At 35.7% G+C, this 17129-nt stretch overlaps 1 protein-coding gene across 2 annotated transcripts in view; it reads right to left on the bottom strand.

Annotated features, from left to right (window-relative positions):
• Window positions 1-2440: 2440 nt before the first annotated feature.
• The window catches only part of LOC145680969 (heat shock 70 kDa protein 4L-like), a 331629-nt gene continuing 316940 nt past the window's right edge, over window positions 2441-17129 (bottom strand). The window contains exon 13 of one of the 2 annotated variants that reach the window (XM_081752187.1): window positions 2441-4863. In XM_081752187.1, coding sequence (XP_081608313.1) covers window positions 4599-4863 — 265 coding nt within the window. In that variant the 3' untranslated portion in view covers window positions 2441-4598. The remainder of the gene's footprint in view (window positions 4864-17129) is intronic. The other variant, XM_081752188.1, reaches the window with a different exon arrangement.

Below are 17129 nucleotides of genomic sequence, written 5' to 3'. Positions count from 1 at the left end.
AAAGCTACTTTGAAGAACTAATTCAAATATTTGATGTCGACACGGTTGGTAGAGCAAATAACGATCAAATTTCTTCACAAGGTTTGCACACGTGCCTCTTATTCTGCCGGTGTTGCTTGCAGTTGTATCGAAGCACAAGGCCTGTATTTTGTGCTCTATGTCCCATTTCCCCACCGCTTCGTAAACAGCTGTGGCTTGTCCTTCTCCTGTAGATGACGGTATTTCTGCGATGGCTAATAATTGTTCTTTGCCGTTAAAAGTTACAAATATCGCAGTCTGTCAACTTCCCTATATTACTAGTAGTTGGAAGTAGTTTGCCATCCCAGTGAAGCACCAAAGCATCAGAATCGGCGACATCAAATCTCCCTTTAATTTCTGTTTGCCTTTTCTCCCGCATTTCTTTCCTGCGAAGTCGGATGGAAGAGCGATTAATAATTAAGCTTTCAATATTACAGTGAAAAGCTTCTGCTGCTGCCACTAAAAGATAAACTGCATTGCGGTAGCTGATTTTGTATCTCCCCAGTACCTCGCACAGATGTGGAGTTAAAATATCCTGAGTACCTCTTCGTTCACTCACCAACATTGGATCTCCTAAACATGATTGGGTATGTGGAGTGGAATCGGAATCATTGGAATTCGAATCTGTATCTTCATTATCACTGCCAGACAATGTTGTTGACGAAACTGTGGCATTTCCTTCCATTCCAAGTTCGTTTTCTTCTTTCTTCTTCCTTTTTCCAACGTTCCTTTATTCTTTCTTCAGTTTCTTTAAGTTTGCGGTCAATGCCACCCATATAACCTTGTCGTCCTTTCATGCGTTGCATTACTAAAAATTGCTTATAATCTTCCTTCCTGACCATATCTAACGTTCTCATGGGCAATATCAAACAAGTCATCTAGTTGGAAAATAAATGTCGCCCTTTTAGTTTCTTCCACATCAGTTTTTCTGTGTAACCATTCCTGTAAAACTTGCCATTCTTTGTATAGTACTACAACTTTCTCAATACAGTAATCAATTTGTTTTTGTAGGAATTCGTGCCTTTTCCGAAAACACAAGAACTTCCTTCACAATTAAAGTCGCACTTTATTTTATGGTCAACTTAACTACACGCACATGGAAAAATAAAACACTAAGTACTTGTCATTTTGAAGGCAGTTTTGTTCCTATAATTTGGTTCCTAATAGGTCCAATGAGGGCCCATTCGTAGTCTTTCCGTAAACAGCGCGAAACTGTCTTCGGAAATAATGCCATTACATTGCATAAATTGTTTACACTTCGTAAAAAAGTTCATATTCAACAGCACTGTGTGCGAAGAAACTAAAACAAACAAACAATCGCATATGAAAACAATCGTACTTTCTCGAAGGCTTCAAATAAACTGACAGAGCTGAGCATTGCTGTTATCGTTTCAGTGTTGCCAGATATGCATTTTACTAGTCCCCTTTCTAAGAGATAACTGACCATTCTTAATATTTTTTTCCGTTATCAATTGGAACATATTGTTTAAATTATTGATTAGGAAAGAATCATATTTACTTTTTCTTGCACTGCAGAGAAACAAATGTTCATTTCTTTCTTTACTTTATGGTTTAATTCAAATAAGGGAAACTATTCAACAATCTTATAAATCTGCAGTCCGTACAGAGATATAAACTCACAGAATATTAAGTTTTATTACTTCGGAGCTTTTATTTTCCATAGTTGATAATTATTACATGTTCAGAGATAAGTGGAAAATAAAGGGAGACGTCTGTTTGTCGTGAAAAGCTACCTCAAAATGCTATATCATATGAAGGTAATTTCTATTTAAAATTTTGTGCCCGAATCCAAGATGGTGGACGTAAAGATATGCCTCATCTCGGTCACTACTCAGTATCAGTTATGGATCTACTTCTACAACCTCTATCCAGGATATGATTCCTTTCCCTCAGCCATTTTTAAGTTACAAGAGTTTATTAGAAACTTTTGCCAGATACTATACATTGTAAATGCATTCAGGTCGGTTAAATATTCTTCGATTGAGCCCATTTTTCTCATAGATTAATTTGGTACGATTTGGAACCAATTTAGGCGTTGGGAGCAAAGGAATTCGGAAATCGAAAATTAAGGACCACCCTAATATATATATATATATATATATATATATATATATATATATATATATATATATATATATATATATATATATATACTTAATCACCCTTTAGCATTATATTGATTAAAGACAATATTGATCATAAACGTATTACTATTGTAAAGTGAATAGAAATAAATGTATTCACTATAGAAGTGAATAGAACTATAAGAAGCTTGAATTATTATATGGCATCTGGATTTTGCAAGTAGGTACAGTCGTATTCAATAATCGTAACTGTAACATATTATAATTTAAAATACAGTGGGTTTTAAGCTTTGGTCAGTGCTTTTTATTTTTAAAAAAAAGTTAATTACAGTTCTACAATAATAGTATTTTAGTATTTAATAAATGAAAACACAAGCAAAACTTGAATTTTACTAATCTTCGTTAACAGAAACTCGATCACATTTGATCTCAACATACCTAGATATATAATGATATGCACGTTAACTAATATTTCTTAACATATTCTTGATAAAATATGAAAATATTTTAAGAAATAGCAATCTTTCCCGTATATTCACTCATAATAACATTTCACATATTCATAAACATTGATATTGTATAATATTAGTGAATTACACATAGCAGAATTGAGTCTTATTCGGCTGACTGCATATAAAACTCAAAAAATTCAATAGAAGTTATTCAGAATGACATGAAAAATTAATAGAATCCTACAAGTATGAAGCAATAAGTGTAATGTTATATCTATTATAGATAATGTTTCTTTTTCCAAATAGATGTACAATTATCTACACGAATTTAAAATTCATTGTTATAATGTGAATGGATGATATTCGAGTAACAAACTATTGTACGAAAGATGATGGGCTGATATTTAGACTGGAAAAACATAATCACGCTGAAGAAGCAAATAAAGAAAATAAGGACACTGCAGACAATATTGCGTTGCTTTTGGCAGACAATGAGAAAAAAATTAGAACTAAGTCTCAAGAGAATGCAATACGTGATTAGTAAAATGTTCAATATGAAGATCGATCAGAACAAATCAGAAGTTATTAGATATGCAGAAAAAAGAAACGACAAGAAAAAGAGATTCCTGATGAAGCAAGTGCCGAAATTCTGTTAGTTGGGGAATAGAAATATAATCTATAATAGGTGCAAACAGCATTAAAATCCAGGGTACCTGAGGCGATATGAGATATAAACTTTACGAGAAAAGAAAAAAAAACGGAGAATGGAAGCATTCGAAATGTGGTACAAATTAGATGGCTGCACAAGATATCAAATAAAATAGCATTGGAAATGGTAAAAGGAAAGAGCAATATATTGAATATTTCCAAAAGAAGCGATATGACACATTATATGACGTTGAGGATTTACCTTATTAGCTACGTAGGGAATGGCGATTGAAATATGGAACAACTAATAGAAGATGTAGGAAATAAAAAGTACATAAAAATAAAGTCTGGCTCGAGATACGGAAGCATCAAACCAACCTAAGATTGTTGACCTGACGAGAATAAAACTTAACTGAATATAAATGCTTGCAATATGCATCATTGTATTCTCTCGTAACACAGTGTACAATCTTGAATGGAACAGTAATGCTAATATTAGCGACAATCCTGCCCTAATATTAAGAACTTTTCGCATTAAGTATACTCTTCCAAATATAATTGTCATTTAGTTTACTTGATCATTTAAACTTTCCCAGGATTAAGGTTAGATAAATTTTCGAGTCCGAGAGATTATCTTTTGGGTTCTGAAATCAGGAAAGTGTCTGTGTAGAAAAGTTCAATGACGAGGTTAATGAAATTGACAAGAAAAGCATGGCTGGGATTTACAACAATCAACAGGGATTTTGGGGAGAAGTAATAAGTTCGGCAATTTCTGCGAGATTGTTTCTGACCTATTAACTACACGTCAGGCATTGGGGAATACATGATACTTAAAATGGTTTTCTTGGACTCGCATTATCCTAATTGAATTCTTGAGACACGGGAAACATTTTCTTTTATTACTCAGTGTTATTATCAACAGTATTATAAAAACTTGGTTTGTGAGAGATCAAAGATAAGTTAGAAGCCATTGTAATCGACATAAGAAAAAGAAAGTGGAAATGGAGTGTGGTATTTTAGTTAAAATCCTTGTATCCACATATACAGATAAATCAGATGGTGCCAACTAAGAATCAGTTTCAGTCAAATTCACTATCTGACTTACTACAATATGAAACTGTGAGCACAGAAATCAATGAAACCATTAATTTTCTCTCAACACCCATCCACATAATATTTCATATAAAATCCATGTATAACTAAGAACTGTAATTTACCTTGTAAGACAAAATGACTCATGAGCAAAACAATTATTGATCAAATAATACTTGTTATAAAAACATAAATGGATAAATTTCGTATTAATACACTCATTTGAACCTGCTGTTCTGGAAAAACTTATTTCTGTATCAACTATGCTTATACTTTTGACGTACTATTCTGTACTTTCATTTTTGCAACAACATTCAGCATTTTCTATCTCGGTCATTCTACTTTCATAGTATTTAAAGTGATGCACTAAATTGCATTGTGGGTTGTTAAGTACTTCTTCTATGAATGTTTTTAATATATGCTTATTTAGATTTCTCAGACATTGAGGACACGATTTACCAGGACGTGCTTCATGTATTTCCTGATTTTCCAGTGTTGTTTCAGCTGAAATTCCAGCAACGTTATTGCTGGACGATGACACAGGAGAGCTGGAAAAATTATACAAAATCCTTGAAGAGTTACTTTTAAATTAAACTCAAAGTAATACTTAGATAAGTAATTATTATGAATCTAGCTGCGAAATAGAAATGTATATACTATTTAAAAGTTAAAATGAGAAAGATCAGATATGGATGTTTTGAATAGTATAATCCTTTCCTCTAAATGGTACAAAGAAATATCAATACCAGTTGAATGTTGAATTACTCGCAATCTCTTCACATTAAACGACAAAACTTATACAAGTAACGAATTTTCAATAGACTTTGCAATATATAGTAGCTAGGAACATGAAAAATCAGAAATGAAACTTACATTAGACTTTCAGTATATTCTTATTATTAATCCTCTCGGGTTATTTAGGATCAATGATATTTAGAATGAACCCACATAATTTAGTATCACTTTCGAAAATGACTTGCAAGTCGTCGTTACTAAAATTACAATAATTCGATAACGTATGTTAACAATGCTTCTTAAGTCTCCCCAACTATTTTGAGATTTAACGAATAATTTAAAGAGAATGAACAACAAAAACTTCCAAGTGAGATAGATACTATCTAGAAAATCCTATTAAAGAAATTGATAACTGTTTCTAGATAAGAGTGCGGTTTATGACGTCATAATAATCGGACAATCATATTGTTACACAATATAAAAGTAACCATGAAAGTTCTTTCGCTTTTTTATCCGCCACCTTCGAACATCGATATATCACCTAAGACGTACCTGGAAGATCAAAAATAGTCCCCATCAACATCGACGACCTTCTGCCAACGTTCTGGAAGGCCATGGATTCCATCGCGCTAGAACTTAGTGAGCCGTAAAGCGAAGAAGGTATTAAGTGCATTATGCACCTCTACTACGGGTTTGAACTGGCATCATCTAAGATGATAGTCCCAGGAATTGAACAAGTAATAATCCGATGGTGCAATGTCCGGGGAGTACGGCCGATGCAAAAGTGTTTCCCATCTAAGGCGTAGAATGGTGTCCCTGGTCATTCTAGCCACGTGGGGCTTTGCGATGTTCTCTAACAAGACCCCTTTGTAAATCAGAAGTGCCAACTTTCCAGAGTTTTGAGTTTTTCTTGAACACGGCTCAACTCCTGACAGTACACAGTTGCATTGATGTTCTGAAGAGCTGGTAGCAGTTCTCAATGCACGATGTCACCAACAGTCCACCAAACAGACAGAACCTTCTAGTGCAGTGCTGGTTTCTTCTCTTTTCGAATCAGTTCAGGGGATGCTAACAAATGATGATTGCGGCGTGGAGCTCACACAGGACCCACTTCTCAATACATGTCAACACCCTGTCCATACATAGGTGCTTCCTCAGCGAGACAGCAAAGAAACAAAGGTGTCTGCTCGCGTTACCTTCTGGCCCGGAATAAAATCATGTGGGTCCCATCGACCCAACTTGTAGTGCTTTCCAAGTTGATGGAGGTGCTGCCAAATGGTTTCTCCACTCATACGAATTGTAGTCCCAGTTCCTCACATATCTAAACACTTTCCGCCTCAATTGCTGAATTAAGATCTTCATTTTATACATGTGTTTGTCTTCCGGCACGTGGTGCGTCTTCGAGTGTTTGTGGCGAGTCTGTGAGTGTCACCGTCCTTAAACTTGTTAAACCAGCGCTGCACTGTCCGCGTAGTCACGATACCCTCACCAAGGCCTGGCATACCTTCCGCCCCATTGCAGCGGCGTTTGACCCTAGTTTCAACTCGTATAGCATACGCCCTTATGACTCTCTGTCGAGGTCCCATGTTCACTCTGTCTTACGCTAATTCATGGTGTAACTGAACTGCCACAACCAGGCAGTACGTTGGATATAACCACACCAACAACTGTCCTTCGTCTTATCTAAATTCGCATTCAACTGACGGTGTGAGTGGCAATTGAACACAGACCTCCACAAAAAGCGACAGAACTCTTTTGGTTACTTTTATATTTGAACTCTTCAAGCCAACTACTATTCATATCATAGCATTTCGGAGATACTATTTTGTCCACTTTCTAAATTCTAGATGCTTTTCATTGTCTTTAAGTTATTCTGTATTTTTCAAAAACGGAAAATGTAGCGAACACCTCCAATGAAGAATTTAGCTTATCAAGGTTTTAGCCGATGATTGTTAAGTGGTTTTGAACATCGTTTCTTTTCGCATCGCTTACGATAAAAGAAAATACAGTATCTAGTATATTTACTCGATATTGGTTGTGGTGCTTGTCGCACCGTTGAATGAGTTTTGGTAAAAATCCTGTCCTTGCGTTTTCAACCCCGCTATCACAGTTTGTTTCAAGATAAAATACTGAAAACCTATCTATATATTGGACAGTTTCCTACCTGTATGCACTTTTGATTTAATCCTTCTTTCATTATATGTTGCTAAGAATAACGATATGAATTTGAAATAACAATAATAATAATAATACAATTATTTATACTAATGTAATATACACTTTGCATTAAAATTATATATTTACTTTTTCCTTGTTCTCTAAATGGATCTGAAAAGCCATTTTACTCTAATACTATTAACAATTCCACGTCAGGAGAAATTTTCGGAAGAAAACTAGCCAGCCTTTCACAGTAAACACCACCGCAATATTTGCCTATCGGCATTGAATTTAGCCCAAAACGTGATTGTCAGCCAGAGGTTGAAGTTGGAACTCTGTGAAGCAAGAATATTGACCGTTCAGCTCGCTTGTTCATATTTTAAATTAATTTTATATTTATAGCATGCCAACGATAATCATATTGTCACAATACTATGTGGAAATAACTTTTAAAATTACAAATTTTTCATAGAACGTAACAGATACAAAAGTAAGTGAAATCGCGTCTAAAAACATACTGATAATAAACACATTTATCCACCAGAATAACCACTATTACAGCATATAAATCAAGTATTTTGGACTTCTTCTGCAAAACTAAAAGTAACTTGAATATTCTGTTCTGGAAACTTTCCTTTAGAGCCAATCAATATAAGAAGTTTCGTGTAAGTCAATATATACGAAGAGTGACCAGAAAGTAAGGTTATAAAGCCTGCAGTGAAATGTGTGTGTATTATTTCACACAACCAATACAGCCAGCACATAGTACATATATTAGGTTATTTTCGACATAATTTCCATATTGGTTGGGAACCTTGTCGCACCGTTGAATGAGTTTGAAAATCTCCTTTTCTTAAAAATCTTCTTCTTGCGTTTTCAGCCCCGCTATAAAAGTTAAGTTTCATCTCCTCGTCTGAAGCGATACGACGGCCTCCTACGTGCTCCTTTCAAGTGCGGGATGAGGTGTCGTAAAGTGATCCGCCTGTTGTCCTGAATCAGCTCCTCCACGCAAGCTGTGTTGAAATCTATTGATACCGTGCTGATTCGATCACTTCATTCGTTATCGATGACATTTTCTCTACCAGCCGCGAACTTCCAATACTATTCTTCGAGATGCTGACGAGACATTACAATCTCTCCGTAAACCTCTACCAACTGCCGGTGAATGTCAGCCGTGGTTACATGTTTCGCCCACAGAAATTGAATAACTGAGTGAACTTCTTCGCGAGACCAGTTTTCCAAACAAGTCCCATTTGTGTTTACCTACAACCAGGCCCGTGCTGGCCCACCGGGATACCGGGACATGTCCCGGTGCGCCCCCCGAAACATCACACTATAAATAAAGATAGAAGTTTTTAATAATAAATTCTTTCAGTTTCGTTGGTAGAGAATCCGTGAAAGGTGCAGTGCGCCCTTTACGTTAGGTGCCCTTGCGAAACCACATCAAAGATGAACGATTTAATTTATTCTTGTCAGAGAACAGGTAAAGAGTATAATCACTTCTGTATACGACAGTTCTGTATAATAAATACTCACAGTTAGGGTCTACTATTGGTAAAGAACCCGTCCAGGGTACAGTGCGCACTTTACATAAGGCACCCTGCAAAACATTACATTATAGATAAGTTGTTTTAGTTGTTCTGTATACCAGGTTTCTATTATAAATTCAAAAAGTGCCTGCTTATAAATAACCTGTAAAGGGTACAAGGCGCCCTTTACATAAGGTTCCTGCCAAATATCACATAAATGCTTTTTATTTAATTTTATTCTTCCGTATACCAGTTTTGTATTGTACATTCGTACAGTTGCTATTATCAGAGAACAGGTAAAAAGTATAATCACTTACAAAAATATGTAAGAAGCTACGTATTTATAAAACAAGTCATTGTGAGAAATCAAGAATAGTTCGGACAGTCTGAGTCATACGTGTGATGCATTTATGAAATACTGCATTGACACTAGGATCTGTTCCTGATTTAGGATTTTAACAGCATACAAGCTTACACAGCCTTAATATGCATCCACACATCCGCGCATATTGATTGTTCTTATGTGCTTTAAAGCAGTGTTCGGATTATTAGTGGCTATTAACTTTCGTGAAATGTAGTCTTCCTGTCACCATGGCGCGTCCTCAGATTTTGGATCGAGGAGAAGGTCACTAGATATAGAGGTTAGCTGCGAATGTACTGACTAAGCTGTCGTGGATAGACTACAAAGGGTGTTCCTCCGGTTTGGGGATTTGGTACGAGGTTAACAACCTCATTCTGTAAAAAGAAAGTTCATATACATTCACAGAGTCTTCGGATCAGGACTGATAACTTGGCACGAAATCAGCAAACTAAAATGGACATGAGATTTAGAACAGGGAATGTATGAAGTTTTTATAAGGCAGGCGCGTTAAAATCCGTAACGAGTGAGTTATAAAAGTAGAGGATGAACCTAGTAGGATATCACGAAGTTAGATGAGAAGGAAAGGGGGCAGTCAAGTCCGGAAATTCTACGTTATTTTATGGGGAAGGAATTAAAAATTACCAACTAGGAACAGGGCTTTCAGTTCACGAACGAATAATATCAGCTATTATATGGGTTGAATTTGTTAATGATAGATTTTTCTTTCACTTCTCTTAAGGGTAAATTATCTGATATTACCGTATTAATTCAAATATACATGCCACAACAGAAAATAAGGATGATGATATAAAAGACAATTTTTACGAAAGAATAGAATTGGATATTTGGCCTATTCCCGCAATACCACATGAAAATTCAATGCGAAGGTAGGACGAGAGGGTATTTTCAAACCGATTATAGGGAATAAAGTCTGCATAAGGAAAATTGTGACAACGAAGTTAGACTCCTGAACTTTGCAACGTCGAAAAACTGATCGTAAAGATTACAAAATTCCCACATCGTGACATTCATAAATATCCTTGGACTTTAGCTAACAGATATAAAAAGACATAATGAAATTTAACACGTTTTAGTAGACAGGAGAAAACAGTCTTTGATGGTCGGTCGTTCAGAGGAGCTGACTGCGATACTGATTAGTACCTGGTAGTATCGATAATAAGAGAGAGACAGACTATCGTTGGATAAAGAAAATATTACATATGCAAACGGAGAAGTTTAATTTAAAGAAATTAGAGGAGAGCCAACTGAGAGGAGAGTTGAGCTAATTTTGAGTACAGCGTCCCTTTCAGCAGTGCGGCTATATGAGACGGCATGCTATATGTTACTGATTAACGTGGAATCCGAACCATATAAGCTCCCGCCAGAAATCGAACATGGGTCTGTCACGCCAAAGGCGCGTACGCTAACCGCTTAGCCACGAAGGAACTCCAGTTGAGATGAGAATACCAGACTGAAGTGTCTAATAGATACTCGGTTTTAGAAGATTCGGAGTGCAATAGTGTTGAGGATACTTGAGTAGAAATTATATATAGCATTAAAATTTCAGCGGAATTATTAAAAATGGGCATGCAGAAATACGTAGGAGCAAACCGTGGTTCGACCAAGAATTTACTAAACTAGCAAACAAGAGAAAACAGGCGAAACAGCATTGCCTACAACATCCGAATGAGATAACTACACAAAATGTCGTTGTCATCTGGCGGAAAACTTCCAAAACTTTTAGAACGAAGGCGATTTTTTTTAGGTCAAATTAATAAACTTGAAGATAATAGTTAAAACAAAGATATTCGGGATATCTATAAGAGCATAATTGAATTCAAAAAAGGCTCAACCTCGCGCTTATATATTAATGAAAGCAAACGGAACAAATATCACTTATACAGATAGCATCTTGAATAGATTAAAACATTTCTTTTACGGTTTGCTTAACACGCAGCCTGAAACTAATGTTCTTGGAGAAATTGAAATGCAAACAGCATAACCGTACAGAACCTTACCAAATAGAAATGGGTATCGCTATAAAAATTTAAATAATAAATCTCCGGGTGTAGACAAAATTTTGGCTGACTTAATTTTAGCTTGAGGGGAAAAAGTGTGGGAAAAGATACACAAACTCATTCTCCTTATCTGGAACAAGGAAGAATTACCACAAGAGTGGGAAAAAATCAATCATTATTCCAATTCAGAAGAAAAGCAACAGAACTGATTGTAATAATTATAAGCTCAAAATATATAAAACAACAATCATGCCTGATGGTTGCAAAAAATGGTCGCTTGTTCTGAGGGAAGAACGCAGACGCAAAAGAATTTGAGAACACTATTCTGAGATGAATATTCGGACTCCAAGGAGAACGGGAATGCGGAACGGTGGAAACTTCATAACGAGGAAGTGCATAATTTATACCGTTTACCAAACATTGTAAGGGTCATCAAGTCTACTAGGCTTAGATCAGCAGGTCATGTAGCAAGAATGAAAGGCAGTAGGAACGCTTTCAAATTTTTAACTGGAAATCCAAATAGGGAAACGACCATTAGGAAGACCGAAGAGAAGATGGGAGGAAACCGTTAAGACGGATTTCACATAGATAAGGTTAGTATAAAGTATAAAGTGGATCCAATTGCGCGGTATTAAACTTATTGCGCTTATAGGCCATAGAGATAGGCCTATATTAAGTTCTTGATATATTTAGCTTAATTTTGTTTGACAAAAATTTTACTACTAAAACAATTTTGGTGATTTTGATATAAAATTGCACACACACACACACACACACACACACACATATATATATATATATATATATATATATATATATATATATATATATATATATATATATATATATATATATATTTGCGTTTGTATGGGCGCCCTTTTAGTAGACTTGTCCACCGCCCTCGTTACTATCCCAGCACGGGCCTGCCTACAACTAGCGCCGTAGGAGGGTGACAGAAACTATGTGCAGCTGCCAGTTACGTAAAATTAGTGCATACGCCTCATTCCTCTATAACTGAGGAAACTCAGGAAATATCCGCCTGGTAACTAGTATATATACTCGAAATTCGAAGTGATCGTGTTTACCAATACTTACGTGAGAGCATAATAAACGACACAATCTAAAAGCCTATTATTTAAAAAATAAAATACCAAAGAAACAAAATTGATTGTTGACAAACTTACAGCAATAAGAAAACTAGATTAATATTGCTCAACCTTTCCATCTCGAAAGATATAAAACTTTATGGAATCAGAATCATTTATATATTACTTCAACAATACATGTACGAGCGAAAATATTGAAGTTTACGATTCTCCCTCTTCGTTTCTCGTAAGCCAGTTCTACTCAGTGCAAATTTAAAAGAGCTCAGGTCTATTTCTATATAATGCTTTTCATTTGAATGTAGAAATCCGTATTTCTACATTCAAATGAAAAGCAGCAGCAAGTAGCGGTGCTGCTGATCACATTACAGTCCAGTAATCAATTAAACATTTGAAAATTCTTGCGTCACAATGTGATCAGCTCAGTCAGTTTCTACAATATACATCAAATAATTCCAATATTGCATTTTCGCAACTATATTAGGGATCTGTTAAGTTAAACACGATGAATAAACGAAACTTCCCGTGCAGAGGTGCGTTATGTTGGCAGGACCACTAACAGCTCAACTTCTGAAACTCGGTGCAGAATTTGAGTAGAATTTCAGCTCTCAGAAAATCCAACCCCAAGAATTTGAGCTTTCAATTTATAGGCTCTAAGTCCATGTGAAAGGTGATCATGCCAACTTCACGCTGCAGGACCACCGAAAACTCAAATTCTCAAACTCCATCCAGATATTCAGTAGAATTTGAGCTTTCAAAAAAACTAACTCCCGGAATTTAAGCTTTCAATTTAAATGGTCTAAGTCCACTTAAAAGCTGCAATTTTGAACACATCGTACCAGGACACCAACAGCCCGTGGAGTGACATTATTCTTCGAAACATTGGCATATTCTTTCAAGAACACACACAGACATTTGTTAAGATACACGTAAAAGTTCATTAATACATGAAGACTTTATTTCCAAAAAGATACTTCCTTAGGACCAATTGATACAAGTTAAGAATACCTTATCTAGATTTAAATTTACGTATGCATATAGTTAAACTAACCATTTTTCAAATTAAAAAAAATAAACAATAATAACGGGAAACAAATATAAGTATTTTCTTATATGCTCTCAGAACAAGATTGATTATTTTGAAGTCCTATAAATTTCTAGATTGTGATAAACACTTGATGGAAATTTTGTTTATTCGTCGTGTTTAGCTTAACAGATTCCTAATACAGTTGCGAAAATGCAACATTGCAATAATTGGAGGGGTATTGAAGGAACTGCCGCAGCTGTTCACATTGTATCGCAAGAATTTTCAATTGATTGATTACTGGAATGTAACGTGGATATCAGCAGCGCAGCTACTTGTCCCTGTCACAATAAGGGAAAACCGACAGATACATGCTGTACGTCACAAATTTAAAACAAAAATGATATAAAGGCGAAGTTTAAATTAGACATAATAAAAACATTATTAAAAGCTATAAAAATAAAACAGGAAACATGGAAAGGCTAAAAGAATAAATAAAATATATTACAAGAATATAGGTAAGAACATAGTAATAATAGTAAGACATAACATGAAAAAAACAGGAAAACTAAGAGGACGTTAACTATTCTAATCTCAAGAACAGAACTGAGGATACCGTCAGTAAACACTGCATTGTCTCTTAAAAACTTATTAAGATTTTTTGGTACAATTAAAGGTTCTGAGGTCTGATTATTCTCGACATTCTATAAGAATGTGCCTAATATATAGTGGATGACAGGTTTCACCACACGGACGGTTAATACTACGCACTCAACAAAAATAAGTTAGATGAAAGTGTCTGGTATAAGTGACAAAAACACTATCTCGCCGAGCGGTACCCGTCGACGTTTCATAATTGCGTAAATCTTAAGAGCTCATTTTCATTGCACTGAATCCGATCCATTTGCCATTGAAAGTGCATTGCTTTGAAGAAATGCATAGCTAAAAAGTTCAGAGCACAGAAGAGAGTATCCCAGTGCAATATGTAACAATGTGGAGCTCTTGGATGCTATGTCAGCATGCTGGTTTCCAGTATGCTGTCTTGTCCAGGTACTCAGTAGACAACGACAACAGTCCTGCTCTAGCTGATGGCATCCCACAAAATAACTTGCACTAGGGCTTGTTTACTGAAGACATTCTGCAGACATATAATAACTCTTTGTCTATCAGAGCAGATGACCACATAATGCAGGAAAAACTGCAGCATTTGATGAAGAGCAAGCTTGACTGCTTTCAGTTTAGTAGTGAATACTGAACAGAAGCTATGCAGATTAAATTCTAAACTGCCCTCGTTTGTGACAGAGAAACTACCACTGTAATTTTTACTTTCCCAACTATCCATATTTAAAATTAGGGTACTGTTCTACCAACGCTATGAGCTCCGGCTGGTATTTCTGGGTAGTTGTGTTGTGGGCACTGAACATCACGCTTTGGTACAATCAATAGTCATGATGGAAGAACAAACTGCCTTTTGTGAGATTCGTAAGCACGAACGAACCATAATTGTATGTAAGGAAACAATTTTGAATCCTTAAGATCCTACGGGATTTCAGTAAACTTTATATTCCGGTAATGATAATATGTCCCTATTTTCCTATTTAATGCTTTTTGTCTATTGTCGTTTGTTTACGTGCAAACACCTTTCTGTACGATTATGTATATATATCAGGTGTTTTACAATAAGTGGAGCATCTCTTTTAAATTATGCGTTATCTTCTTACTCAGTTTCAGATAACCTTTGAAAATTTCCAGATATAGTAGCTTCTGATTTGGGATACTGATGTTATTAATTTTGTTTGTCTTTTGTAACACTCCTTTGAATTCTCTTTTTTCAACGTGGGACGTTATACGCAAACAAAAGAGCATTCTTTTAAAATTTTCTTTTGCGTTGGAGACACACGACCGATATGAAGTGCGTTCTCGGACTACACGCCCATGCTACGTTCTTGCTTACAAAAATCTCATTTCGTGAAAACTCGAGGCCATCTCATTGTTTGTTATCGTTTGGACTGTTCTACAATGAGTGTTGTCTTCGTTAAGGTTCGTTTTTTCTTTACACGCCAACCAGCACACAGATACTCAGAAACACAAAAAGGATTTATGGAACTTAGTTGAGCTTGAACTAACGTCAGTTAAACCTGGTCTCGACTATGTGCTTCATCTTTTGATACATATTGTGCTTATCTGTACTGACTCGCAAAGCGATATAAAAAGCCTGTAAAATTTATTTAGTTTCTCTAGTAATATTCACCCGTGGAAGACATTTTTGTGAGATGCCAGAAGCTACAGAAAAACAGAGTGGTATCGTTGTTGTCTGTTAGGTGCCGGCACATGCCGACATTCGGAAAAACAAGTGAGTTGACTCATCAGCTAATAACGGTTTGTTGGCAGATGTGTTGGAAAGCTCTCTCTTCCATTCTCTGATCTCCGTAGGATATCGACCAAGGGATAGGCTCGTTTCCATTTTCTAAAAGTAAGTCATTGGAAATTTATTTTTCTCTTTTCGGGTTGAAGAAAACTCTCCATGCCTGATTTTCTAGAAATTCTTCGGTGATTCAAAGAATCGACAGAAATTAGTTACGAAAAGACAAAAACTTAGGAATTAAACTTCTAGGAAGCGACAGAAACCTTTATTCAACACTAAATCTATGTAGTTACCAAAATAAAGAAGAGTACATTTCTCATTCCTTATTTCTGAGTTTTATTTCATTTACATAAGCTCTTTGACTTTCGTTTCTCTCGTAGGCAGACTGCTAGCATACATAAATAAAGAAGATTGCATTTTCTGTAACTTGGGAAAGTCTTATATTTCAGTCATCATCATCATCATAGGTATTCTGCCTTTATTGGCAGGTCACTTGCTGCAGCTGAGAAGCTTCCATGCTCCACGGTCCTCCGCTAACCTTTTCGTCTTCACGTATGATCTTTCTGTTTTAATATCATCCATTAATTGTAGTCTCTTTCGCCCCCTCCCTCTCTTTCCCGCCACCATACCCTCTAGGACGTCCCTCATGATACAATCTCTTCTTAGGCAATGCCCCAACCAGTTTCTCTTCCTCTTCCTAATAATATCTAAAAGTGTTCTTTTCTCACCCACCATTTCTATCACTCTCTCATTCGTTTTCCGCTCTACCCAACTAATTCTTTCCATTCTTCTCCACACCCTTCAGTCAGTATATAGACATAAAATTTGTTCCCACAATTTAGATGATCTATGCAAGAGGAGAAAACATGAGAAAAAACTGCATCTTAATTAGGAATACGAAATATTTATACAAAGTGCAGCTTAGGCATGTGTATGAGACGGTTTATGATGTCAGCACCAAGTTAAAGAATAAGTTTAATGTAAGAAGAACCATTACTTCAAAATACTAACTCAGTTCATGTAAAAAAAATGATAATGATAGAACCATGGTAATAGAACCGTGGTCTTACATAGTAATATTTTTAACCCTTATCCGGGCAAGCGGGGCCTCCCAGGCCCAGTAGCTTCATTTTTTATTTTTTTTTTTCGAATTTTTCAATAACTATAAATATTTCGATGACATAAAATTCTGAATTCTTTTATCGTTAGTCGAAGTTAAAGTCACGAACATATCGAGTTGGTAAGGCTAATAGAGTTAGTTAGGCCTAGTTGCCCGTCTACGTTACAAAAATATCTTGCCCGGACAAGGGTTAAGAACTGGAAACATTTTTTTTTTTTTCGGAATTTAGATTTGATTTGTTATTCAAGACGGAAAGTGTTAAAGAGAGACGGTGCATAAAGCGCAAGGCACGAACATTTCTTACAAAATTTTCAAGTTAAGTTTGTTGTTTAAATGTGATGAACACTAGTGCAGTTATTATATGTGTTGTGTGGTTTATTTGAAGTGTTAGTGATAAGTAGC

The sequence above is a fragment of the Thermobia domestica genome, chromosome 3, assembly GCF_964235325.1.
Source record: "Thermobia domestica chromosome 3, izTheDome1.hap1.1, whole genome shotgun sequence".
Classification (NCBI taxonomy): domain Eukaryota; kingdom Metazoa; phylum Arthropoda; class Insecta; order Zygentoma; family Lepismatidae; genus Thermobia; species Thermobia domestica.
This window is presented reverse-complemented; position numbering and strand designations above follow the sequence as displayed.